Source organism: Mastigoproctus giganteus, chromosome 1 (genome assembly GCF_048544385.1).
Source record: "Mastigoproctus giganteus isolate SK-2022 chromosome 1, ASM4854438v1, whole genome shotgun sequence".
NCBI classification, from domain to species: domain Eukaryota; kingdom Metazoa; phylum Arthropoda; class Arachnida; order Uropygi; family Thelyphonidae; genus Mastigoproctus; species Mastigoproctus giganteus.
In genome coordinates this window covers 261,509,480-261,536,728 of record NC_143575.1, presented here as the reverse complement: position 1 = coordinate 261,536,728, position 27,249 = coordinate 261,509,480, and the positions used below count along the sequence as shown (strand labels likewise).

General features: G+C 38.2%; 1 protein-coding gene and 5 non-coding genes across 6 annotated transcripts; 1 reads left to right on the top strand and 5 right to left on the bottom strand.

Annotated features, from left to right (window-relative positions):
* Positions 1 to 2,728: 2,728 nt before the first annotated feature.
* Positions 2,729 to 2,801, bottom strand: TRNAR-UCU (transfer RNA arginine (anticodon UCU)). The gene has a single exon. It is a non-coding gene; the product is annotated as a tRNA-Arg (tRNA).
* Positions 2,802 to 3,859: 1,058 nt separating this feature from the next.
* TRNAR-UCU (transfer RNA arginine (anticodon UCU)) lies at positions 3,860 to 3,932 on the bottom strand. Its single transcript has one exon. It is a non-coding gene; the product is annotated as a tRNA-Arg (tRNA).
* A 3,734-nt stretch (positions 3,933 to 7,666) lies between these two features.
* Positions 7,667 to 7,739, bottom strand: TRNAR-UCU (transfer RNA arginine (anticodon UCU)). Its single transcript has one exon. It is a non-coding gene; the product is annotated as a tRNA-Arg (tRNA).
* Positions 7,740 to 8,156: 417 nt separating this feature from the next.
* Positions 8,157 to 8,233, bottom strand: TRNAR-UCU (transfer RNA arginine (anticodon UCU)). Its single transcript has one exon. It is a non-coding gene; the product is annotated as a tRNA-Arg (tRNA).
* Positions 8,234 to 8,680: 447 nt separating this feature from the next.
* Positions 8,681 to 8,753, top strand: TRNAR-UCU (transfer RNA arginine (anticodon UCU)). Its single transcript has one exon. It is a non-coding gene; the product is annotated as a tRNA-Arg (tRNA).
* A 6,130-nt stretch (positions 8,754 to 14,883) lies between these two features.
* LOC150091860 (cathepsin L-like peptidase) lies at positions 14,884 to 26,387 on the bottom strand. The gene is made up of 8 exons (XM_090385953.1): positions 26,295 to 26,387; positions 19,667 to 19,816; positions 19,328 to 19,477; positions 19,098 to 19,221; positions 18,877 to 18,977; positions 17,169 to 17,329; positions 16,680 to 16,790; positions 14,884 to 14,989 (listed from the first exon to the last, which is right to left on the bottom strand). The coding sequence occupies exons 1-8, from the start codon at positions 26,385 to 26,387 to the stop codon at positions 14,890 to 14,892; spliced, it is 990 nt and encodes a 329-aa protein (XP_090242079.1). The 3' UTR covers positions 14,884 to 14,889.
* Positions 26,388 to 27,249: the final 862 nt, after the last annotated feature.

Genomic DNA, 27,249 nt, shown 5'->3' with positions numbered 1-27,249 from the left:
CCAAGAGACATCTTCTGCTCACAGCTGATCATCGCCGAATGCTATGTCAACAACACGCTAGTTGTCCACTGGAGGACTGGATACCGGCGTATTGGTCGGATGACTCCAAATACCTGTTGCAAAGCGCCGACGAACGCTTTCGTGTATGGCGCGAGCAACACGAATCCATGGGCTCATCGTGCATGGTGCCCACTATCCAAACAGGTGGTAGTGCTGGCTCAATATTAGGCATGTTTCGATGGCAAGAACTAAGTCCCCTGATGCTTTTAGACCAACGTTTCACTGGTGAGGTCTTTTTTTATTCTTTTCTTTATTAACAAAAACAACAAGCGGCCCCTAGCCAGAAACTGGCAAATCCGCTATGTACATACATACATATTATATAAAATGACATACATAGATATACAATGATATACATAATTATGTTAATTACACTGTCATAAGTATAATGAACCTGTACAGGTTTACAATGCAAATCACATCTGTATAAATTATGGCACAGGAACCACAAGACAGCAATCTTTTTCTGTCCTAGGAAGAACGAAAACTGCACACTCTGGTGGTAGTGCTATACCAGTGGGTGCTAGCTAATCCCGTACCCACAGCTGCCCAAACTGGGGTACCAACTAAAAAAAAAAAGGAGATGGCAGGTGATATCAGTTTTAAGAGATATCGATAGACATTGCAGGTGTTGGGTTGGTTCCTCGTTGTTGATATGTTGATAGACTTGAGAAGAGTTGCTTTCTTTTGGTGGAAACAGCAAAGCAGAATTGTTTTAGAGCTGAGAACGATTAAGAATTTTCAGTTAGTGCCACTTCATTTCCTTCAGAGAAGTTGCTGACAGCAGCTTGTAGTGTAGATCTGTCGTCGTGGTACAGGCTGCAGCGATACAGAATGCGTGTCCAGGTTTCCACAGGACCACACAAGCAGAGGTTGGTGTCGGACAAGCCAAATTAAAATAGTTTTGAGTTGATGGAGCCGTGCCCAGTAAGCATATACGATGTTGTTAAACTGGGAGAAAACCATAGGCGGACGTTCTTGTTGAGAGTGAAGGTAACTGCAGGAACAAAAGAGCGGGTGATTTGACCAGTAGTACCGGAATCCCATCGTGATTGCCACACACTGATAAGTTCATTCCAGATTCTCCGTTTCTCGTCTTTGATGTTAGCAGTTAAGTTGCACGAGATGCCGAGAATCTCGCCAGGAATTCTGTGCTTTAGACGATAGCATAGTGGTAAGGCTCCAGCAAGGACCTGCAGAGCAGCACAGGACATTGTCCTGCAGGCCCGGAGTATGGCCAACAGCATAATCCGTTGAATGGAGATGAGCTTGGAACGGAGTTTAACATTAACGGCTCTATGAAACCAGACTCCTGAAGCATATGTTGCTATTGGTACGAATACTGCTGTATAATATAGTAAGAGAGTCTTCTTATTTAGTCCCCAGTCCGATTTGGAAATCCGGATTATTGCTGCAGTGAACTTCTTAATCTTTGAGGCAAGGTGATTAATATGAGAGGAGAAGGTTAACCTGTCATCTAGAATTACGCCAAGATATTTTAATTCAGGTACAAAAGGGATTTGCTTTCCGTCTATCTTTATATTAGGAGGTCTTCTGTAATCTAATTTGCCCTTAAAAACCATCAGTTTTGTTTTTGTCGCAGATATTCGCAGTTTATTTACACTTGACCACTTGATTAGTTCAGAAAGAGTTGCATTGGCTGATTGTTCTAGTTGAAGACGCGATCGACCTGAAATCAGAAGAACCAAATCATCGGAGTAGGCGAAGGCAGAGATATTGTCAGGTTTTTGCATGAGTCAGCTGTCCAAAACTATGTTCCAGAAGAGGGGTCCCAGAACTGAGGTCTACAGGGAGATCTTTGGAGACCAAGTGCGGCCTGCCATGTTGCATTTTTTCTGGGGCAGAAACGGGATCTTCCAAGATGATAATGCGCCGTGTCATCGGGTCCGCAATGTGCATGAGTGGTTCGAGGAACACAGTGAAGATACCACCCATTTTAATTAGCCTTCAGATTCGCCTGACCTCAATCCAATTGAACACCTGTGGAATGTTTTGGAAAGGGAAGTGAGGTGTATGGACACGCAACAGTCATCTAATCCGAAACTGTGGAAAGCTTTGCAGGCACATGGCTGCAGATCCGTACAGATTAATTGAGTCCATGCCTAGGCGAACAGCAGCTGTTATCCATGCGAACGGTGGCGCAACACGGTGTTAGGTAGGTGGTTATAATTCAGATTATTCCGATACGCTTTCTTTCTCATCAAGCAATTTTACATTTTACTACTGTGATTTTGGCATCCATTTTGAATTGCAACTTGTGTCCACTTGCGATACAACCTTTAGTGCAAAATATGAAATAAACGTTAATTAGTAACTTTATTAATTTTATACTCATTTGCCGCGGCTATTTATTAAATTTTAATTTTCATAATAATGTTCTAAATTCGAGTAGTATATCTGTTCTCTTCTGAAATTCGTTAAATTATTCCAATACTTCCAATTTTAGATGTTATTGAGCAATTCTATCCAAAACCTTGTACTAGTCCATCAATATACCGTAATAGATTATACGATTGTGGGGGATGAGTTCTTAAATATTGTAAATTTTTCTCGAATAATATCTAACCAATATTATTCGAAGAGTTTGATAATTATGGCATCGGTATAAAATGGAAACTCGATAATCCCCATAGTAAGAAAAGACAATCGTCCCTGATGGGAGTCGAACCCAGGACCTTTGGATTAGAAGTCCAACGCGCTATCCACTGCGCTACAGGGACTGACACTGTTGCTCTTCTTTTTCTACGTGTATGACAGTCGAGTGCCCATGCGGGCATGCACATTCCCACGAGTTGATTGGTTTGTCCAGGAGGCTAGCTTACAAGCAGCCAGTATCCAAGTGTCAGTTCTCGGTGATAAAAAATGCGCAATATGGGAAACTGTTTATGGAGTTTCCCATATTGCGGGAGAGGAATGGTAGGGGGAGCTTTCCTTGCCCTCTACCAAGTTCTTAAAAACAATTACACCATGCTGATAGTGATTAATAGAATAGACGGGTTTGTTAATTCTCCTCATCAAGTCTTATTAACCCCTGCTGATCGAGTTGGATCAGACAATCAAATCTAAAGCAAGGTAGTAGTTGGTCGATGTGGCCTTGCAGTCCACCAGACTGTGTGTTGAACTTCTAATCCATAAGGCTTGGGTGCGATCCCACCAAGGATGTCGAGCCCAGGACCTTTATATTCACTTATCTTTTAATTATCTTAATAATGTTCTAAATTAAGAGTGGTAAATTAGAAAATTTCTTGTGAAATTAATTTGATTTTCATAATCCGTTTCATCATTACAAAATTTTAAATGCTACTGATGAAAGGCACTCAACACCATGCTTTATAAACCACCATCAAGTATACGACTTGATGGTAATAAACCATTCCCAACTTTGTTAATAAACAGCCATATCAACTCCTAAACAGCTGCTGAGACGCATGAAACGATTCGATCCTGCCTATTATGCAACTCTTTCTTTTAATTCCACTATGTCACTATTTAAATTTCCTTTAGCATAAAACCTAAGGATGTATACGAGAATAAATTGAAACTTGGTCACTTTTTTTCAGTTAGCTTTAGCAATATTCGAAGAAGAGTTAATTTTGAAGAAGCTCAGTTCTCTTCAATGTGGTAAAAGGTCTTTCAATTCCAATTACAAGTGATTCAACAAATATGGTAGCAGAGAGTTAGAAAATAGAAATTAAATTGAATAGTTTAATCACAAAATGGAATATTGATGTAAATAAAATCTTGATGTCCTAAATGTCAGTAAAGTAAAAAATTCATTCATCCCTGGTGGGAGTCGAACCCACGACCTTTGGATTAGAAGTCCAACGCGCTATCCACTGCGCTACAGGGACTGACATCACAATGCCTCCTGCCATTGAATACATCTGAATACAAGTTATCAAACATAGTGAACGTGGTCTTCATTCTGATATTCCAAATGGCACTCCATGTTTAAAAAACGGCTGTGGGCTAATTTTAGATAACAGATTATTAATTACGATACACAAAAATTATTTTTCTCCATAAATATAATGATTTCACGTTTTAATTAAAAATACTCAAGTACGAATTACATTATACAGTAAGTGGAATAATAAAACTAAGGTGGACAGACGGTCGAAATAGAGTTCCTACCAATATGAATGTTGGTACTCAACCAAGTCATATTGGTCCTTTCCGTATGAAGGAGTTGGTTTGGGTACCAACTCCTCCAGACGAAAATGTAAATGTACCAGTACTTAGTTGAACTAATCTTCGACCTTCGAACTTAGGAAGTTCATTAAAATAACCCCTCCATGGCTCTGTTTATGTGAACTCTATTGTTTAGCCCACCGGTTCCCAACCATGTTCTGCTGACGCCGCCATGTTTGCAACGATGTAATTCAATGTCCGCGATGGGCCGTCTAATGCAAACTGGCGCGAACTTAGTTCGCCAATAGTCAACCACCTTTAGTTGCCGCCATGATAGAAAACAGCCACTCGCTGCCGAGCGCGGGTTAACTACTGCTTGCACTTTCTAAAATCTAGAGTGTCAGTAGGTCGTCATCAGTCCATGCTAAATCCGTACCCAAGGAGAAAAAACGTAAACATTCAGAAGACTATCTAAAATTTGACTTTACCACCTTTATCAGCAATGGCATAGAGAACCCACAGTTCTCAGTGCTGAATCTATGAAACCTTCAAAACTGAAACATCACTTAAAGACAAAGCATTCAAACGTACTAAAAGGGATTTGGAGTTCTTTCGAAGCCATGAAACTGGTCTCAGACGTCAGAGACTTGATCCTACAGGAAGTTTTTACTAACAGAGCACAGCAGCAATGCAAGTATCATATGAAGTCGCATTGGAAATTGCCAAACGAAAAAAAAAAAAAAAAAACCTTACACGATTAAAGAAACGGTCATCAAACCTTGCATGTTGAAGATGGTGAAGTTAATTCTTGGGAAAGCCAGCGAGATAAAGAAGAGGCAAATATATCTGTCCAGTAACACTATTGGACAGAGATATTTCTCCAATATCTCTGTTTTGAATGAAATCAAAGTCTCTGCATTGTTTTCTTTTCAAGTTGATGAATCAACGGACGTAAGTTCATGATCTGAGTTGCTTGTCTTCGTGAAATACATTCATTCAGATGAAAAAGTTCCTGTTTTGTAGTGCACTTGAAACTACTACAAAAGGTGAAGATATTATGGAGAAAATAAATACCTTTTTTGAAACTGGAGGACTACAGTGGAAAAACGTCTGTGGGGTTTATACAGATTGAGCACCAGCTATGCTAGGGTCAAAGTCGAGCTTTCAGACAAAAGTGAAAGAAGTTGCTCCCCAAGCAAAGAGTATTCACTGCATGATTCGCCGATATGCTCTTGTCAGTAAGACTCTTCCAGCTCCTCTGCAAGAGGTACTTGATTCTCAGATCAAAATTGTGAATTACATCAAACGTGGAGCCCTCAACACCCGTCTGTTTAAAGAACTCTGTAAAGGCATGAATTCTGATCACGAGGTTCTTATTTTTTACACTGCTGTACGCTGGCTGTCGAAAGGAAATGTTGTCAATTGTGTCTTTAAGTTGAAAGATGTAATCAAGTTGTTCCTGGAAGTGTAAGGGAAACATGACCTTGTGGCTTACTTTAATGACGAAGCTTGGAAGAAAAGAGTTGCTTACTTGAGCAGACATTTTAGACCAGCTAAATAAGTTGAACCTGAAACTTCAGGGAAAGGAAACAAACATTATCCAATTTCAAGACAATCTTCAGGCATTTGTGTCAAAGCTGCAAAACTGGAGTACGAAAGTAAATCCTGGAAACATTGTCATGTTTGAAAAACTCTGCAGTGTGGTAGAGGAATCTGATGGTGAACTGGAGAATCTGAAGGAGAAGATTACTGGCCACTTTGAATCCCTTGAAAAGGAATTTCAGCGGTACTTCCCTGAGCTTACAAAAGAAGTTGCACTGGTACGAAACCCATTCTCTGCTTCCCTAAATGTTGCCAGCATTCCCGATGAAGTACAGGATGAATTCTTGATTCTGCGGAACGATTCCTCGGCACGTACTCAGTTCTGGTGTGCTGTGTATCAATCATATCCAAATGTCACCATGCTTGCCTTTCGAGTTTTACTTCCATTTGCCTCTACATATCTCTGCGAGAGTGGATTTTCAACGCTTCTTCATATCAAAACAAAGGCAAGAAACAGACTGAATGTTGAGGATGAGGTTGGCTTTAACAAACACTCAGCCGAGAATTTTAAAGCTGGTTGTCCAGATGCAAGTATAACCATCGCATTAAATATTAGGTCAGAATTATATTCTGAAAAAAAATTTTAATGTGTTTTCTTTATCCAATTAAAAATGCCTTTTAATGCAAATGGGCGTGGGTCGCAGGTTACTTGACTATTATAAAAGGGGATCGCGAGTCGAAAAAGGATGGGAAACACTGCTTTAGACTTTCGATGCCTAATACTACTTTCAGAAACGCTTTTGTCAGTGATATTTTTGGTCTCTTCTGTTTCCTCTTTCAGGTGCAGTTTTTGCTCTTGTCTAATTCTCCTTCCACCATCTTTTTTTTTCCCACAGCGTATCTTGATTTTCTCTCATCGACTCTTGTCAATCAGGATTTGATCTATGAACTGTAGCTTCTACCATCTTGAGATTTCAAGACTGCTCGTCATATCCTTCGCCAGTTATTTACAAATCTTAAGTCCATCACATTTCATTCGTCGTGTAGCCTTTTCATACCAATTTAGAATCTTCAAGTTGTTCCCCTCAATACGTATCTAACAATTCTCAACTAAAAGTAAAAAAAAAAAAAAAAATTAAAACAATTGACGGTAGAGTCAGGGTGATCATATCGGAACAGGCAATAAAACCTAAAACAAGGAAGTCCTTCACCATGCTTGTTGTGCTGTGGACCAGTGTCAGAATACTACTTTCGAAAAGTCGTGAATTCCACTACGATCAAGGATGGTTATTCCTTTTTTCCCTTCTTACTTTAGAGAAATATTTTAAAGTACATGGGCTGCTGTGTTTGATAAACTGGAAGGTAGAAATGAGGACGTGCAGTCCCAGTGGATCCACCAGTGCTTAATCCCAACTTAATATCAAAACAAAGGAGATGGAAATCCGTTTCATCATTACAAAATTTTATATGCTACTGATGAAAGGCACTCAACATGATGGTAATAAACCATTCCCAACTTCGTTAATAAACAGCCATATCAACTCCTAAACAGCTGCTGAGACGCATGAAACGATTCGATCCTGCCTATTATGCAACTCTTTCTTTTAATTGCACTATGTGACTATTTAAATTTCCTTTAGCATAAAACCTAAGGATGTATACGAGAATAAATTGAAACTTGGTCACTTTTTTTCAGTTAGCTTTAGCAATATTCGAAGAAGAGTTAATTTTGAAGAAGCTCAGTTCTCTTCAATGTGGTAAAAGGTCTTTCAATTCCAATTACAAGTGATTCAACAAATATGGTAGCAGAGAGTTAGAAATTGAAATTAAATTGAATAGTTTAATCACAAAATGGAATATTGATGTAAATAAAATCTTGATGTCCTAAGTAAAGTAAAAATAAATATTCGCTCATCCCTGGTGGGAGTCGAACCCACGACCTTTGGATTAGAAGTCCAACGCGCTATCCACTGCGCTACAGGGACTGATAGAGGATGGCAGGATCTTTAATTTTATTGATTGGTTGGGGGATTAAGCATTGGTGAATCCGGTTCAGCGTCTACGAAAGCAGTCTAAAGGCCAATCAACATACCATATTAGGTTAAGTCTTGCTGGGAGGGATCTTAGAATTTTTAAGAATATATCTGAATAAATTTTAGAAGTATGTAAGGGTTACTGAAGTCAAATTGCGCAATACGTTTTATTTTGTTTTCATTGTCTGTGGTTATATAAATTCCTTTTGGTGGATATAATATAACAGGTGACAAACTAACTCAACGGAAATTGAATTCTCACTGTTTCAATTTGCTCCAACGGGCATTATTCGATGATTTTGATAGCTATGGTACAGTATGAAATGGAACCTCGATACCCTTAACTAAAGAAAAAAAAAAAACAGAACTTGTCCATCCCTGATGGGAGTCGAACCCATGACCTTTGGATTAGAAGTCCAACGCGCTCTCCACTGCGCTACATGGACTGGTGTTAACTCTCACTTTGTCGGGAAATCTTAACCCAACAGCTTATCAAGCATTGAAAAACTATGAATACCGCTTTCCAAAAATAAATAAAAATGAATTACACTGCCATTTTCTGAGTATTACTACATAACACCACCACAACTGATATGCATTAGATATAAGAGCAAGTCTTAGAACCGGGTTCTTGGTGTCCATTTTTTGAGGAAACAGAATGTTGGCAGAGACGCACAGCACGTTCTTCAGTGGCAATAACAAGGTTTCTGTCTTTTGTTTAAAAGAAACCACCTGCTACGTGAGAGGAGCCGCTAAGTCCTGAAACTGATAGGGAAATGGCAGTGTAAGAAAGTTTAACTTTTATTTATTTTTGGATAGCGGTATTCATATTTTTTACAATGCTTGATAAGCTGATGGGCTGAGATGGAATGGCGAAGTAACAATTACTGCCAGTCCCTGTAGCGCAGTGGATAGCGCGTTGGACTTCTAATCCAAAGGTCATGGGTTCGACTCCCATCAGGGATGGACAAGTTTTTTTTTTTTTTTCTTTAGTTAAGGGTATCGAGGTTCCATTTCATACTGTACCATAGCTATCGAAATCTTCGAATAATGCCCGTTGGAGCAAATTGAAACAGTGAGAATTCAATTTCCGTTGAGTTAGTTTGTCACTTGTTATATTATATCCACCAAAAGGAATTTATATAACCACAGACAATGAAAAAATAAAATAAAACGTATTGCGCAATTTGACTTCTGTAGCCCTTACATATTTCTAAAATTTATTCAGATATATTCTTATTGCTTTGTAGCTGATGTGCTGTTTATTAATTTAAAAAAAATAACGTAAGTCATTTTCTCCCCATCCTCTTTACAAATTCTAAGATTCCCTCTCACCAAGGCTTAATCTGATATGGTACTGTACATTCATGGGCCTTTAGGCTGCTTTCGTAGACGCTGAACTGGATTCACCATTGCTTAATCCCCCAACCAATCAATAAAATTAAAGATCCTCCACACCTCTAATTTTATTGAAGTTGGGGATTAAACGCTGGTGGATCCACTGTGACCTTCGCGTCCTTAAATCTACTTTCCAGTTTATCAAACACATCAGCCAATGCACCTTGAAAGATTTCTATAAAGAAGGGAACGAAGAAAGAACTGTCCTTGATCGTAATGGAATTCATCACTTTTCGAATAGTATTCCAACACTGTCCACAGCACTACAAATACGGTGAAGGAGTTCCCTGTTTTGGGTTTGATTGTATGATCACCCTGGATCTAACGCCGGTTACTTTAATTTTTTTAACTTTTAATTGAGATTTTTAATTTTAAAGTCATGTTTTTAGCGAATGACAGATTAACCTACTGGCGATGTCACTCCTCTGAAAGAAGGCCAATACCACATTAAGATTATAGATACAGATTAAGCTTTCGACGCTCCAATTTGGTTGGCAGTAGAGCAATACCAGGGAATACCTCCATCACGCACAGACTGGTGTGGGGTCGTGCGTTGTCATGGAGAGAAGAACCTCATTAAGATTTTTAACCAATCGCACTCTACGGATGCGGGCTTTCAACTTTTTCAACGTTTGCACATATCGATCTGAGTTGATTGTGGTGCCACGCTCCAAGAAATCCACAAACAAAACCCCATCTTTATCCCAAAACACTGTGGCCATTACTTTACCGACAGAAGGCTGTCTTTTGAACTTCTCACTCAGTCAATATTCATGGTTCTACTCCATCGACTGTCTTCATTTCAGGGTCATAATGGTGGACCCAGGTTTCGTCACCTGTGACTTATGTGTGAAAAAACACAGCTTTGCAGGGTGGTCGTAGCCACTGCGCTACCGTGAAGGTGGTTTTGTAATTACTTCCCACTAGACAGTACACTATACACTTTACCTAAGTACTTTTATTTATTTAAAATAACGATATAATGTCTCTTTTTTTATAATTTTGTAAACGTAATATAAGCTAAATTCTTTGAGAAGCTGCTATAACCTAGTTATAGAAAAAAAAAAAAAAAAGAAATAATTCCAGCATAAATGCAAACATTGCTATGTATTAGGCACCACGCACTGTTTGCAAAATGTTTTAATTAGTACGCGACGCCTGATTTGAATAAGTGAAGTATAATTTATAAATTCATTAAATTCTTGAGCCTGATAAGTTTTTCACAAGTTCACATCTTATGTGAATTTAGACACAACGTTGCATACAAATAAATTTTGTATAGTAATAATAATAATAATTTTCTAACGAAGACAATTTGCAATTAAATTATTGAATGAATTGTAAATGCATTAAATTTCCTTAGTTTAGATTTCACTCTGTACGGTTTTTAATCAAATATTTAAAAACTATATGAATTTTTAATATTTATAATAAAAAAGACACTTAAATTACAAGATGGCAGCCTGAAGTAGTTTAAATGAAAAACAACAAACTTACGTCTTTTGCATTTCTAGGAGAAACGTCATCACGCGAACTGCATGATGGTAGTTCATAACGCATTTTTAATCAGTTTACTTACTCAATTAATTCCACTTCGAAAGAAAATTAGTAATTTTCGATTCTTAACTCTTTGAATATTTAAAAGGATATGTGAATTCAGGATGTAATTATAAGCTGGTTTAATTAAAGTTTCAAGTTAATAAAAACTGTAATAAGCAGCGTCTACACTTCCATGGATGATAGAATCACTGACTGCGAACTGCATGATGGTAGTTATAATTATGACTTAAAAATTAAAACAAATATTTAAATATAGAGGGAGCAAGTGGCACAAAGTTGTACAACACGGAAGATAGCTGAAAATTAAATAAAAATACACAATAAATACTATAAATAATTACCCGAGTATCGAATCAGTGTAAAAAAAATAATTAATTAAAAAAAAAAGATATGAATTTTAGTCTGTATAAATATCAGAAACCTGTCTTTTTTTTAAAATTAGCATCTGTAATTTATGTACCAACGCATATTGAAGGTTAAGTAGAGGTCAATCAAGCAAAACATGGATAATAAAATTATTATTATATTTAATTATAAACGTATTATAAATAATGAATGACTGCGGGAATAACGATGAAAATAAGTTTCTTGATATATCTTGTTAATTTATTAATATTAATTTAAACTAATCTCATTAATATTTATAAAATAATCTTCTGTCTTCTATTAATACAGTCTTCTAATGCGACCACTACAATTTCTCCCCTTTTAAATATTATTTTAGCATTTTATACAAATAACTGAAGGCGGGCAGCGTTGCCCTCGCAACGTTGTGAAAAAGGCCCATTAAAATTCCTTACTTCATCGACAGGACTCGAACTCAGGTCTTTTCCACCCGGTGTGTGGAGGACGGTGATTCTACCAACTGTGTTACCCATGAGGACGATCCTGAAAGGTTCTGCGCATGTCCAATTAATCTTTTTTATTATTGATGTTCCACAGCCAGAAAAAGTTTGAAAAGAGTTTATCCAGCTGTATGTCAGGATGTCTCTAAATTTCGTAATGCTTCAGGCCATGATAGTTTCATTCTAATGACAACTCTCTACATTTAGAAGGATGATTAATACTTTGGAAGAGAGCAATGCAAATGTGGATTCAATTTTAAGTATGTACACATAAGCAGCAATTACTTTCCTCCAGAGGCTCATAACAAAATGAAAATGAAATTTAAAGCAGTTATCACGATGATCTTATGAAGGTCGGGGTTTGTATTGAAAATTAAAATAATTGAGACAAAGAAAAAGTTATGGAAACTTGAAGCATCCTTGGTGGAATGTCGAACTTACGACCTTTGGATTAGAACTCCAACGTGCTATCCACTACCATACGTTTTTCGGTATGTCGTATTCCTTGTGTATCCATGAATAATTTGTTTTCATGCCGTTATCGATATTAGTGAATGTTGATACATTGGTCTGTTGGTAAATATTGCACGACTTTTACTGATTCATATGTTTGATTATCAAGAATCGGGCTTTTATTAGATGTTAGGTTAAGAATCAATAAGGAAAAATTTAAAAGCTGGAGAAAAAATTCTTCAGATGGATACTGCATGATATATAACCGTATGACCGCAGTCTATTCAATACATATTTCATGTATTTTTCGCTATCATGGGCAGCACAGTTGGTATAATCACTATACTCTTCACATCAGATAGAAAAGACCTGAGTTCGAAACGCCAATAACCTACAATGTGGCTGAATTAGTCGGTCTCAAGAGGGGAGGATACCATTGTTCTCTCCGGAAACTTGGGGTCTTCCAGCAAAACAGCGAACAGACCACAGAATGTACGCAATTTATGACATATTAATAATAAGGCGCAATATGGCCTAAGTTGTTGATGCGCCTAAAGCCCTACAATATTGAGTCATTTGAGTCAATTTACACGGTAGTGTAAATTTACACGGTAGTGTAAATTGACTCAAATGTTTCGTCATTCATTGTCTCTTGTTACAAGAATTTATAAAACTAAAAGTGGCATCGATACTACATTCGTGATTGGTAGATTTTATGAGTATTAAATTTAAAAAAAAAAATCTGTTTTCTTAATTTTAATATGAACTAAACTAAAACTTATTCCCACACCTCTTTGTTATTTTCTAAGTGTAAAATGGCTAGAAACAAATTCGCAACATTGCTGTTAGTAGTCCATATGATAGGACATTCATCAGGGCGTTGTGAACATTGAAGACACAATCGCCCTATATCGAGGCGCCAGCTCTCAAGGGTGGAAATAGGAGTATGTACAGTGTTGTTTATGTAGATCTCCTTTTTAAGCGAAAAAAAAAAATCAAGATGGTAATCATCTTTTATTGCTATAGTTCAAAAGAAAAACGCTGAGAAGACTTGCACTACAGTCGAGTATGTCATATTCAAGTACATAAAGACTGTTAATAAGTTAGGCTTCCATTCCTATGTATTCATGATGAAAGTAAAGAACTTGATACAGGAAAAAACATTTCATTATGTTGCTGGTTTCGCGTCTTTATTGATAGAATGCAATTGGCATTTTGGGCTTTGTTTTCTTAAGTTTTGTTTCCGCTTGATTGGATCCCTCAAAGTCAAAACAGCATGATATGGAGTCATGAAAATTCTCGTGTTTTTCTCTAACATCCTAAACAAATTGGGAGAGTGTGGATGCGTTTTACATCTCAGAATGATTGGATCGCTTTTCTTCAAGAACCCAGTTGATGGAAATGATCCAGTTTTATTGTGCTACTCGGCAATAACGAATGTTACCGCTGATGTTAGCAAGATGGGAGGACTTTTAGCACATCTAATGAAACAGTGACAACGTTGAGAGTCTTCTTCGTTGGGTGATCGTCTTACTTATAAAACTTTGAAAACCCGAGGCCCTCAGATTAGCGTTCCCCAGAGTGTTATTTGTGGAGTTTGTCAAAAGGAAAAGTGGATAAAAATAATCTCTATAAATTGGAAGATTTGAAAGCCAATATAGAGAATGAACTGCGAACATACATGTTCATATACAAAAAAAGGTGTCATCGAATATTATTAAACACTCCGAAAATGTATTTAAGAATATCTTGTTTATGAAAATACCAAATATGAAAAGTATTGGAACCTACAGTACTTAGTACTGTGCGTGGATTGAAAGTTGAGAAGATGAAAGAAGATACTTGTTGATATTAAATTTGAATTTCTGTAGATTGTAATTTTCAGGAAATACGTATGAAGGAAGATTGTTCCAGAAAACGGAAGTTGAAGAAATAAAAGGGAAAGAAGAAAAGTTGGTTCTGTGAGTTTCAAACTGGATAGCAAAAGGATGCTGATTGCTTGCATTACGTTTTCGGACTGGTTTGGAAGAGAGAGGGGGGGGGATTATAGATGACAGTTCGGAAGAACAGTGCCCATGGAAGTACCAATGACAAACTGGCAAGTGGAATGCATTGTGCTATTATCAGCAAAACTATGGACAGGTCTTCCACTCGATAGAAGAAAGTCATCAATGCACAAGAGGAAAAGAATGGGAGAAAGAACTGAACCTTGGGGAACGCCAGCATTAGTGATTAAGTTAGAAGACAGCGAACCATCTATCACTACCCGCAATGAGCGCTGAAAGAGAAAACTGGGTACTCAGCTACAAAGAAACATTCGGCAATCCATAAGGTGCAAGCTTATTCAGAAGACCTTTATGCCAAACACGATCAAAAGTCTTTGAAATGTTTAGAGTAGCAGCAAGAAGAAGAAGGTTTACATTTTAAAAATTTACTATAACTTTTTACAATTATTTATAATCATTATATTTACTATGATTGCATAAGTCCTTCAATATTTATAAGTTAAGATGGAGAAATTTCTTCAAGTTATGTGCGCTGTGTTATTTAAAAAGTCTAGAAATAATTTATAAGATGTGACAAGCTGATGTTGGGGTTGGTCCTTAGTGGGAGAAAGGTGCACCAGGTCCCCAAACTGTAGACTCCAAATGCCAACACCGCGGGAGTCCAACTAGGCAGTGAGAACTTTTCCTTTATGTCCTTTTCGCCAATATGAATTCTTGCAACTGGATCCGCTGAACTCCAGGACCGGCTCTGAGTAATGTAATGTAAAGTGTGTAAAAGAAAACAAAGGCACTGCAAGTTTAATAAAAAATAAAAGTTTTCTATAAACGCACTATTATTATTTACACTAAGGGATAGATGGCTCCAGTTGCGATACCACATTGGTTGTCTTTGTTTCTGGACATCTTCACGTATCCCTCCATGCCCCAGGATGTGCCCCAGCTGTAAAGAGATATAAAGTGGCGGTTACTAAGTGATATTCTAATTCAAATAAAATGTACTATTATTAATAATATAATTAATAAAATAACATGGTATATACACTGAGGCATTAAAATTCTGTGATACGAGGGGCAGTGAATAAATACTTGCCCTTAGCTAGAAATAACTAAGTTAGGGATTTGACACCGAGTTGACTTTGCATTAGCAACACCCAGTTTTGTAGGAATGGACTAGTCTCTGGCACCTGGTGAAGACTCAAAGACGGGAACGGCTAATATAAGATTATGTTTGCAAACGTGGTGATCAGTTTTGGAACGTCTGCGAGAAAGAATATGGCAATGTCGAAGTCTTTTCGACTTCGAACATAGTTGATTGTAGGGCAAACACGTGCAGGTGCCAATATCTCGACAACAACCAAGACGGTTGGCTCTTACCGTTCTGTGGTGTCACGCGTCTACCATAACTGGCTCAACAGCGGTTGAACAACCTGCCAAAGGCGGCACGTGAAACAGACACGTGTGACCAACCCCTGTATGTCTAATCTTGTAACACAGCAGCGAGAGTGACTATGAATATAATGACATATGATCTGAACATTACCCTTCGGTCTATATGCCATAATAAGTTCCTGCACATGGCATCCCAACGGGTTCCCAAGATTGCTGATACCTCAGAAGCTCCATAGGAAAGAGTGTTCTCCTGTACAATAGTTGGAGCTTTGTACAGAGACGGGTTGATGATTTTTTGATCAAGAAACAAAACAGATAAGCAAACAACGGAAACATTCATCTTCACCAACCCTTCCAAAAGGTCATGATATGATTTCAATCTTCCTGAACTCTAAAGCTAGCGTCCTTACAAAATAACCCCTAAAATGCAAAAGCAAGTTCTCGTGGGTAGGACAGTTGGTATAATCATGGTCTCCTTCCCACATCGGTTGGGCCCTCATTCTCCTCATACCGGCCGGAAAAGACCCAAGTTCGAATTCCATCAATGACGCCAGAAATTTTTATAGACCTTTTTTTACAACGTTGTTGAGTTAGTCGGTCTCAGGCGAATGCAGCACAGTTTTTGCTCCCGGAAAACTAGGGTTTTTCGTCCAGCAAACAAGAAACTGACCACAGAACACACGTAATTTGAAACCTAATATATTTGGCGCAATATGACCCAAATTGCAGATGCACCTAAAACTTACAACAACCAAGGGGGAAAAGTATCACTAGCAAGTTGTAAAGAAAGCTCTTGGGAAAGTGAAGAGAAGCTATCAATTTGAAGAGATGCAAGAAGTTATCCGAAGGTATCTGTCTCCTAGCCACCAATGTTCCTGTTCACAAGGCTAATCTCTCACAGTGAAGTTTTGCAATAAGATGTGAAGCAGTCTCACCTTCAGACTACTTCCTCTTTCCAAAATTGAAGAAACCATTATGGAGAAGCAAATTTCGAAGTAAATAGTTATTCATCGTCCCTCACAATAAAAAAATCATGTTTCTTAAATACACGAATATTTTCAGGGAATTCGTGAAATCAGAAGTGGAATCTATGATTATCTCAAAGTTATTCTGAAGTAAAAGGTATAAAAATGCCATTGCAACGTCAGATAGTTTAATAAACAGAGTTTGTTGCTAAAGTATTCTAAGTGTATTCATCAGTTACAATAAATAAAGTGCATCGCACATTGAAAGATCCTTACCTGTTCTTCACAAGCCAATAATCTTGACCATCTTCTGTACCATAGCCCACTACAAGGACTCCGTGATCGAGGTCTTTGCTGCTACAGTGAGGCTCATCGTAAATACCAGACCTGAGGAATGAAGACAGAAAAAGAGTGGTGTTAAATATTCATTGGAGCAATGATTTCAAAGAACAATTATAAATTACTATTAACAGTATTAGAATATGGGAATTTTGTTAAAAATGCTCAAGTACATTCCCAGACAATCTTTTCGGTTTCCAATGGTCTGATATATTCAAAACCAGACTTGCATCTTTGGAGAGTTTAAGTATAAACTCTCCAAAGATACGAGTTGTCTATGAGACCAAGATTGTAACAAATTTCAGACAGTTGCGAATTCGAAAAAATTGTTTATTGTATAAGGCACTTGAAGGAGCGGGATTGAATACCATAGTTCTTTTCCTATATATACAACCTTAAGAAAAAGCAAAATCACAATCAGCTCACTTGTAATGTTGCATGGATTCGTGGCTGGCATCAATGGCAACTGAGATCGGACCCACACTTGCTACGGCTTTCAGAAGATACATTTCGCTACCAGAGGGTAAGGAAACGAAACCTGAACATGTGGCTCCAATATCTTCTTCCCTAAACGCACAATCACCTTCCTTGAAAACAAAGACAAAAACAAAATAAAATAAATAAATAAAAATAAGAAAAGTTAAAAAACACTGGTCAGCCCACATATCAAATAAAGAAAACTTAATTATATCGAGGTATATCACTATTCGAATATTCTTAATTTTTCTGTTTATTTAATATCAAAGTGTAATAAAAACATTATTTGGACAGTTTAGAATTTGCGTCGAGGCAAACGAAGGCCTTGAAACTGCACTCAGTGGTCAAAAAATTAGAATCTTTGTGCAACTGGTATCAAAAGGTACAGTATGCAAATAATTTGTCACATGATATGATCTCAAGTTTCTTGGTGCCAGGTAAATACCGTACACTTTCCTGTGGCTCCATGGTCAATCTGTTCATCGGGAAGACAGGTGATCATTCCAATATTCAAAAAGGTGTTATTGCTGGAGCACGTTTACCAGGAGTCGCAATTAAGAAAACTGGTTTGCCGGAAGGAACCATCTCAAAGTATAAGAGTGGAAGACCAAAGGTAAATGTAGCTTGGAAAGAAAAAAATGCGGCAGAAGTCAATAATCCAAGAACGAGGCCACAGGAATTTAAAGCAAATTGTGCGTCAGAATGGAATGGTCCAGTATGCAGCAAATCACCGAAAAATTCAATTTAACATCAAGAAATATCCATTACCAATGGAACACTATGTGATGGGAGTTGAAGAATTGGGTTTGGTAGTCATGTGCCTATACGAAAGGCACTTCTTTTTCATAGAATTATACTTATTTCCTTCCACAACTATATTAGACCATTTATTTTGTAAAAAATCGAAAGATTCGAAAGGAATGGTGGCACCATTTCTTTCCAATCATGTGGTTTGACGAAACTCGATTTACACATTTTTGTATCAATACTATGGTGAAAGCAGAGAGTAAACTTCATGAATTCATGCGTCCAGTCTCGTGTCCACCCCACCAGCTGTTACAAGTGGTATCATGGTATGAGGTATGTTCTGTTGGTACCGACGGGGTACTGCTCATACTTAGAAGGTTATGTTACGTCCTGTGAATATCTTTGTGCTGTATCGGACCTTCTTTTCCCAGCAGTGCTTCATTTTTATCCGGATGGATTTCAATGGATTCCTTCAAACAACAACGCAACTGTCCACAGTGCAAAAATCGTATCTGAATGGTTCGAGAAACATTCTCAATATTTTCAAGGTTTACCCTGGCCGCCGACCCTCGCGGATAGCACAGTACTCGTATAATCACTGTCCTTCCCACACTGGGAGTCAATCTTAGGAGAGTGTGGCATGGTTTTTTCTCCTGGAAACTCGATTTTTATTTCCAGAAAACAGTAAATAGACCACAGAACACACAATTTACAGACATTATATATGGCGCAATATGGTCTAAGTTGCTGATTCGCCTAAAACTTTACAACAACAACATGCAGCCAGATGAGGTCCACATGATTAGTGATGTGGACCTCATGAGACACAATATTTAGGGTGGTGTTTTATTTACTCTTCCATTGACTGTGTTTAAGTGTCCTTAAAATATATACTTATAACGAGCCTCACCTCTGCACTGTAAGGGTATGAATCTTCAGTATCGATACCTCCATTCGTCTTTATATAAACAAAGGCGGATTCCATTTGGCCTCCATTACATCCCCTGTTACCTGGATAACAACAAAGAGTGATTTTCTAATTTGTTCTTAATTCTATTGGCTAAAGCTGAATTTTAGACCACAAGGAATCTAAAATTGAAAACAGTTTTAAAATAAAAGATACTCTTTTACCTTCAGAACTTGAACAGTCAATCAGATTCTGCTCACTGAGAGACACCAGATTCCCAGTTTTCTTCTTGTGCTGCCCTTCCAGTGATCCAGTAGAAGAGAATGCCCAACACGACCCACATTGAAGCTAGATAAATAAGGAAGATATTTCTTTATCTACTATAAAATATTGCTAAAAATTTTATGATTTGAAGTCATCATCATAATGGAGGAAACGGATGCTAATAAGTTACCTGGTTTTTCACACCAGTGACCATTCCTTCATTTCTCCAGTCTACCTCACTTGGAATCTGAAGATTGAATGAAGCTAAAAAGGTAGTCCCGTTACGATTTGAGCTTTGCACTCTTCGATATCCATTGAGTTTGATGAATTCCTCGTGACTCTGCAATTCATAAAAATAGAATCTTGTTCAATTAAGATGCAATCCAGCTTGATGGAAGTGACAGATGTCCGGATATTACTGGTAGGGAAGTGTATATTATGTAAAAAATAACATAGTTTATTTTAATAATGTAACTTTTCAGCTGGATTCCAAAGCTGGTTTGGAAAAGTTTCGAGAGTGTCTACTTACCTTGTCTGAATATTCATTTATTCCCATACTAAAGGAATGAAGACCCATATCCGCTCGAAGATTATGGTGAAGGACTCTGGCTACATTCTGCTCCCAAATCAAACGCCTGGCCTCTTCCTCTCCTTCCTCGTACCTTTTATTGAAATTACTCTGGGAGGAAAAAGAAGCAATGCTGATAAGTTGTATTGTCAAATGATAACCTAAAAATAAATTTATCGTTTTATTACTGCTTATCTCAGGTTTTCCAAACTGTGGGACATTTCTCTTTAAAGGTCAAAATAGTTAATGTACTCAACGCGTTAGATTTATGCGCGAATAACGAAAATATTTAATTTCTGCGCACCCACCACATTGCACATTCAATTCTCTAACTAGTGCATACTATATGTGGATACTATTATGTGAGATGTATGAAAATAAAGAAATAATAATTGCTGATATTTCTATTTCTATTGGTCTTATTTTTATGCATCCCATCTTTGTGGATGATGTTATAATCCTCCCCATACCAGGCGGAAAAGACCTTAGTTAAGAGTCCCGTTGATGATGTGAAGAATTTTTATGGGCATTTTTCTCCCAGAAACTTGGGTTTTTCGTTCGTCCAGCAAAGAGAAACCGACCTCAGAATATATGCAATTTACAGACATAATACGCATCCCACAAATGTTCGGTGAGATGGATGGTAGGAAAATTTGGCAGCAAAGATAGTACAAGAAATCCTTGGATATGGACATTTAACCATTACCGAATAATGCGATCCTTATGACAAGGGACGTTGTCTTGTTGAAAGAGTCCAGTGACATCTGAATAAATGGTCACCATGTAGGACAAAAAAAAAAGCTTGAAACAATGCCGCAGTAGGATCTGTCAGTGAAGGTGTGTTCATTGGGGATGAAGGGATCCAATAATGCCCATGAAAGAATCCCCCAAAGGCAATATGACTGTCCCTCGCCTGTTTTCATCCAAAAATGCAGTCTGGTTGGAGCTGTTCACCTGCTCGTCGAATACGCACATACATCGGTATGTTTCAGTTGTAATCTTGATTTACCAGACCTGGCGATTCTTTTCCACTTGTCCAATGTCCAGGAAAGGGTAGTGCCGTGCCCACTTCAGATGTAAGCATCGATGACAGTCGTCCAACATGGACACTCGCGAATATTCGTAGGCCTACCCACAAGCTCGTCCTCTGGATGGTGTGCTAAACGTTTCTTTGTGCACCCTGCTTGTAGTCTGTCGTTAATTGAGGGATCGTGAGCCATCTGTTGTCCTGGACAGCAGATGCCAACCACCGTTCACCTCGCCTGTCAACCACTGATGGTCTCCACATTCCAGCACTTATGTGTCCCTCTTTGGATCATTCCCGTGATATCTTCACCTACGGAGGCCATGGAATAGCGGAGAATGCCTTCAGTTCCTGAGAGATGCTAGGCCCCGCAGCAAATCATTCCCCGTTCAAACTCACTCAAGTTCTTTCCTTTCCTTGTTGCACGGGCTTTGTCTGCACGAGTAGCACAATGGTATCCCAAACATCTTCCCCAAACTCGGTGGAAAAGGCCCCGTTTCCAATCCCGTCGATGACGCTAGGAACTGTATTGGGCTTTTTTCACTCCCTGGCTGAGTTAGTCGGTCTCAGGCGTAGATAACAAGCTTTTTCCCCAGAACTTTCAGGGTAACCCTAATCAATAGTTTTAAATAGTTTTATTGCAGGGAAATGTAGTAACAAGCTGACAATCGCTATCCATGCCATCACTATATACAGTATGCTGCATGTCACTGGGACACAAGTCAGCACTTGTACAGTGCGCAGGACTTTGCATGACATGGCTTATCATAGTCGTGCAGCCGTCCATAAGTCACTAATTACCCTGACTAATGTTAAATACCGTGCAGATTAGTGTGAGGCCAGTAGACCAATTTCCATTTGACCGAAGACCAATGCAAATCTGTGCTTTGGAGTCACAGTGCATGGTCTACCAGTCTGACGAACATGCTGGGTGTGGCAGATGCTCTGAGTAAACTACCTGACGGACTGTATCTTCCCGACAATGAGATTTGGTGGAGGCAGCATGATCGTCTGGGACTATTTATTATGGTTTTTCCAGGGACCATTGGGTGTTTTGGACAAAAGCATGAATATGCTTTTGTCCAAATAATACTTGACAATAATACTTAACCTACGCTGCGGCAGCACCCCAGGGAAGGCACATGCCTGTATCAGTAGAACAATACTCCACGACATACTGCTCGTGTTGTGGTGGGTAGATTTGAGGACATGAACTGCCCGGCCCAGAGGGCTGTCCTCAGTCCTATAAACCTCTTGGATGAAGTGGATCGTTAAAGGTTTCAACACACATTATTAGTTTTCCTGTAAATAACGGTTATTTGTAGACACGCAGGTGTCCGGATATTAATGGTAGGGCACTGTACACAACAGTAATCGAGGATCTATTATGACATAAATCGTTAACTAGTTACAAGTTATCGACATCAAGTTGTGAGAGAGTTTAAACTCGAGTAATATCGGTGTCATGCCTGTTTGATGAAGCCGGTCAAGTCAATAAATGAATCGAGAACGCATTAATTAGAAATAGCGCACTTTGTAGAAGACAGCCTCCAGCTGAATAGGCACTGATTATCGTGTTGTCAATACTGCGCTTGTGGAGCAGATGGAGTTCCATTATTAAATCCATCTTCCATCAACTTTAAGTAGGATTTTACAGATAATAGTGTGAGTGAAAATGAGATTTCGTATATTACAATAATAAATTGGTTGGATTCAATTGAATTTTTAAATCATAAATTATTATTATGCATTGATACAGTTTAATAATAAAATACCGTATATTGTGGCTGAATCCACAATATACGGTATGTAGTGGCCCATATGATGTGTACCAAAAAAATAAATAATAATTGCGGGATTTTTCTTGGTCCTATTTTAATTAAATTGGGAAAAGCTCAGAAAATCTTTTTTTAACGAGCGAAATGTAAAATTTTATTAAGATCCATCCACAGGGAGTTTAGTCATTACATGAGGACGGACGAACCAAGTCCTTAGGCCGTATTGCACTGTATATAAGATGTTTGTGAATTGCGTGTGTTCCATGGTCGTTATACTCATTCAAGCATAGTTATAATTCCTGTATACTTCCGGATTAATCTGTCTGTCTGTCTGTCTGACCTTGTGTTACGCTTTATATGACCACAAAGTCATATAAAAGGCGTGAAGAGGAAAAGACCAAACCCTCCAGCAATGAGAACACAACAATACAAATGGCCCTCAGTCCCCAGCAGCTTTCACTCTCCCTCTTACGGCAGCGAGAGGATCAGAGTGGAAGCAGAGGGTGCTAAGAATCTCTGGGCACGACCAGGCTGCCATGCACGGAAATTGAACTTGGCCTGTTATAACGTACGATCACTCATCGGTGAAGAAAGGATATTAGAGCTGGAAAAGGAATTAGAAAATGTGAATTGGAATATCATCGGTTTGGCTGAAACAAGAAGAAGAAATGAATCACTTATAAATTTATCAAGTGGAAATCTGCTGTACATCAATGAAAACGGTGAAGGTGGAGTTGGGTTTCTGGTCCATAAAGATTTTAAAAACAACATTTTGGAATTCAAAAGTACATCACCAATGGTGTCAAGACTAATACTCAAGATTTCTAAGAGGTACAAGCTAAAGATTATAATGATTTATGCACCAACATCGAGCCATGATGATGAAGAGGTTGAAGAAATGTACAACGAAATTGAGAGTCTTCTAGATGAGCAGAAAACCCACTACACTATTATTATGGGTGACTTCAATGCTAAGGTTGGAAAAAGACAAAACAGTGCAGAAAGGGGAACTATAGGAAATTTTGGAATTGGTGAAAGAAATGAAAGACGTGAAAGACTTGTGGAATTTGCAGAATCTCAAGGACTGTCTGTAATGAACATTTTTTTCAAGAAAAGGGCGAACAGAAAGTGGACATGGAAGAGTCCAAATGGATTACCTACTAATGAAATCCACTTCATCCTCACTAACAGAAAATATATTGTGACTGATGTTACCGTCCTGAATAAGGTAAATGTTGGAAGTGATCACAGAATGGTAAGATGTACACTTGATATAGATGTAGGAAAGGAAAGGAAAAAACTGACTCGAGTAAATAATACAAAGGTCTTTGAGATAACAGAGGAGGAGAAAAAGCAGTATGTACTGGAACTTAAGAACAAGTTTGAGCTTCTGCAGACTGCTCAGGACCAAGATATCGACGAGGAATATTACAACTTTTTGAAAGTGATAAAGCCCAAGAAACCTATAGGGAAACAGAAATCCAAAGAAGAAAAAATTAGTCAAGAAACACTTGTCATGATGAACTAAAGACGACAAATGAAGAGCAAGAAAAACACTGACAGGGAGAAAATTGAGTATACTGAGTTATGCAAAGCCATTAACTTGAAGATTTAATAGTAGAACAAGCATTAAGGGAAAACAAAGGATTTAAATCAGCAGCCGTGAGCAGTAATACAGAAAGACAAATGATACTGAAACTGAAGAATAGCGATGGTGTACTTATAAACAGCAGAGAAGGCATAATTCAAATAGCAGAAGACTACTATAGAGAATTATACAAGGAGCGAGGGAATGATACCAGCAGTGGGGAAGATGGATTGCAAAGTAGCAACACATACGACATACCCGATATTCTTCCTGATGAGGTAGAACATGCATTGAAGAAAATGAAGGATCGGAAAGCCCCAGGGGGAAGATGAAGTTACTGTAGAGTTGTTAAAATTGGGAGGAAGAGACATAACACAAAAACTGGCAAGGCTCTTCACAAAGTGCATTAGAAAAGGTGTGATGCCTAAGCAGTGGAATAATGCAATCATAGTTTTGCTGCATAAGAAAGGAGATAAATCAGAAATTGGAAATTATAGACCAATTAGCTTGTTATCCCATATCTACAAGTTGTTCACAAGGGTCATTACTAACAGATTAGAAAGAATACTTGATGAGAATCAACCGAAAGAGCAAGCTGGCTTTAGGACAGGATTCTCAACTATGGATCATCACCTCCACGTAATGTCACAGCTAATGGAGAAAGCAAACGAATATAAAACACCATTATGCTTGGCATTTGTGGATTATGAAAAGGCATTTGACTCCATACAGCATAAGGCAATGTTTCGGGCACTGGAAAGACAGGGCATAGATACCCCATATATTATGATTTTGAAGAAAATATATGAGAGTGCTACATCCTTTATTAGACTAGACAAAGACAGTAGCAAATTTAAAATCGAGAAAGGAGTTCGACAAGGAGACACAATATCTCCGACGCTGTTTACTGCTGCCCTTGAGGAAGCTTTCAGAAGATTAGACTGGTCGCAGAAAGGAGTCAATGTGAACGGAGAGTACCTAAACCATTTACGATTTGCAGATAACATTGTGGTCATAAGCCACGATCCCAAAGAATTGGAGGAAAATCTTAATCAGTTATGCACAGTTAGTAAGGATTTTGGACTAAAGATGAATATAGCTAAAACAAAAGTAATGATGAACAAGTATGCCACAGAAAGGGAAATAATGATTGAAGGAGCAGTAATTGAAAAGGTGGAGTCATATACTTATCTGGGACAAGTTATTAGCTGTAATAATGATAAATGGCTGGAAGTCAAGAGAAGAATAAATTTTGGATGGATAGCATTCAGGAAATATAGTCACATACTGAAGAGCAATATCCCAGTTTGTCTGAAACGTAAAATAATGAACCAATGTATACTCCCCACCATGACTTATGGAAGTGAAACTTGGGCACTCACCAAAAGAATGGAAGAGAAGCTAAGAACTACACAGCGAAGAATGGAACTAATTATATTGGGAATCAGACTGTTAGATAAGAAGAGAAACACATGGATTAGGCAGCAAACTCAAGTAAAGGACATTCTTATCAAAACTAAAGAACTAAAATGGTCTTGGGCAGGACACATAGCTCGAAGACATGATGACAGATGGACTAAGAAAATAACAGAATGGTACCCAAGAGGAGCTAGAAGAAAACCTGGAAGACAAAGGTGGAGATGGATAGATGAAATTCATGAGTTTTTGAGTAGTAAATGGATGGCCAGTGCTCAAAACAGAAGGAACTGGAAAGTTTCTGGAGAGGCCTTCATCCTGCAGTGGATTGAAAATGGCTGATGATGATGATGACCACAAATGAGTATTTTAGCAAGTAGATTTTTTTAAAAAAACAAAAATTGTTCAAAATAGGAATTGACGCCTCCTTATCATCGCTCAGAATCATTTTCGCAATCAACGACGAATCATGTGACTGTGTCACGTGATCTTGCCTCAATTTCGCTTTCGCTTCAAAGTTATTGCTGTTCGCGGTTATCAGAAGCAACACTTAACTAACAATGCCATTTTTGTCTGGTGTTGACTCAATATTCAGTGATAAAAGAAGTCGGGTATTCCCATACCTTATCAGACAATTCAAGACCAAGGTGTGGTTCTAACGGTTCACAGGTGTATTCCTCCCCTATAAAATCATTTCTTTTCTACAAATACTCATATAAATGCACATTTTCAATTTTTTTTTAATAAAATCAAAAAGACTTTGAAACCAAAAGTATAATTTACCTTGAATTGCTGCCAATGTTGGTCCAGGCTAGGGTCAAAAGGTCCCGCTAGTGACGTCACGATAAGAAAGGCTGCCAGAATCCCTCGTAACATTTTTTTTTTTTTTTTTTTTTTGTCTAAATAGAGATAAAGTATATAAAAATTGAATAAGTTCAGTAGGCAGAACAGTTGGTTAAAGCTTGTATTTGAATCAATGTACACTCACTGTCCAAAAATTAGAAACCTTTTGCAATTGGCTTCGAGAGATAATTAACCGTACCTTATGCAAATGTAAGTTGTCACATGGTATGAGAAAAAGTTCCTTGGTATCAGATAAATATTGTACTCTTACCCTTGAGGCTTCTTAATTGATTTGGACATGGGCAAGAGAAGCGATCTTTGCTATTTTCAGAAAGATGTTATTGTTGGAGAACGTTTAGCTGGAGTCACAATTGAGAAAATAAAATGAAGAAATGAGGTAGAAAGTCGGTACTCCAAGACCATAGAATTTAAAACGAATTATATGACAGAATAGAAGACTAAAAAAATGCAATTCAGATACAAAGAAAGACCCATGCGCCGGAGTTTAAAACTTTGGGATTTGGCAGCCGTGCCCATAAGTCACACCTTTCTGTAACAATCAAAAGATTTCAGTGGAGAGGCGCACCTGCGCAAAGCCTAGACTGTGGAAGAGTAGAACAGGGTCATCAGGTCTGACGAGTCCCGATTTACACTCTTTTCCCCCCAATGGTAGGATGAAAGTGTGGCGTAAACCTCATCATCTAACTGTCTCGTGATTTCACAATTGAAGAGGCTTGGTGGGGTATCGGTGAATGGGGTATGTTCCATCGGTACAGACTGGATCCGCCTATACCGTTAGAAGGTCATCCTACCTCCACTGAATATCTTTCTATCGTATTGGACCCACTTCACTCTGCAGTGCTTTATTTTCATCCGGATTGCGATGGATTCTTTC

Excerpts from the sequence above, each read along its gene's own strand:
- LOC150091860 (XM_090385953.1), bottom strand. The coding sequence starts at position 26,387 with ATGTTACGAGGGATTCTGGCAGCCTTTCTTATCGTGACGTCACTAGCG. Across the intron at positions 17,330-18,876 it reads CATACCCTTACAGTGCAGAG|GAAGGTGATTGTGCGTTTAG; the intron begins GTGAGGCTCGTT and ends TTTGTTTTCAAG. Across the intron at positions 16,791-17,168 it reads GAATCCATGCAACATTACAA|GTCTGGTATTTACGATGAGC; the intron begins GTGAGCTGATTG and ends TTCATTCCTCAG.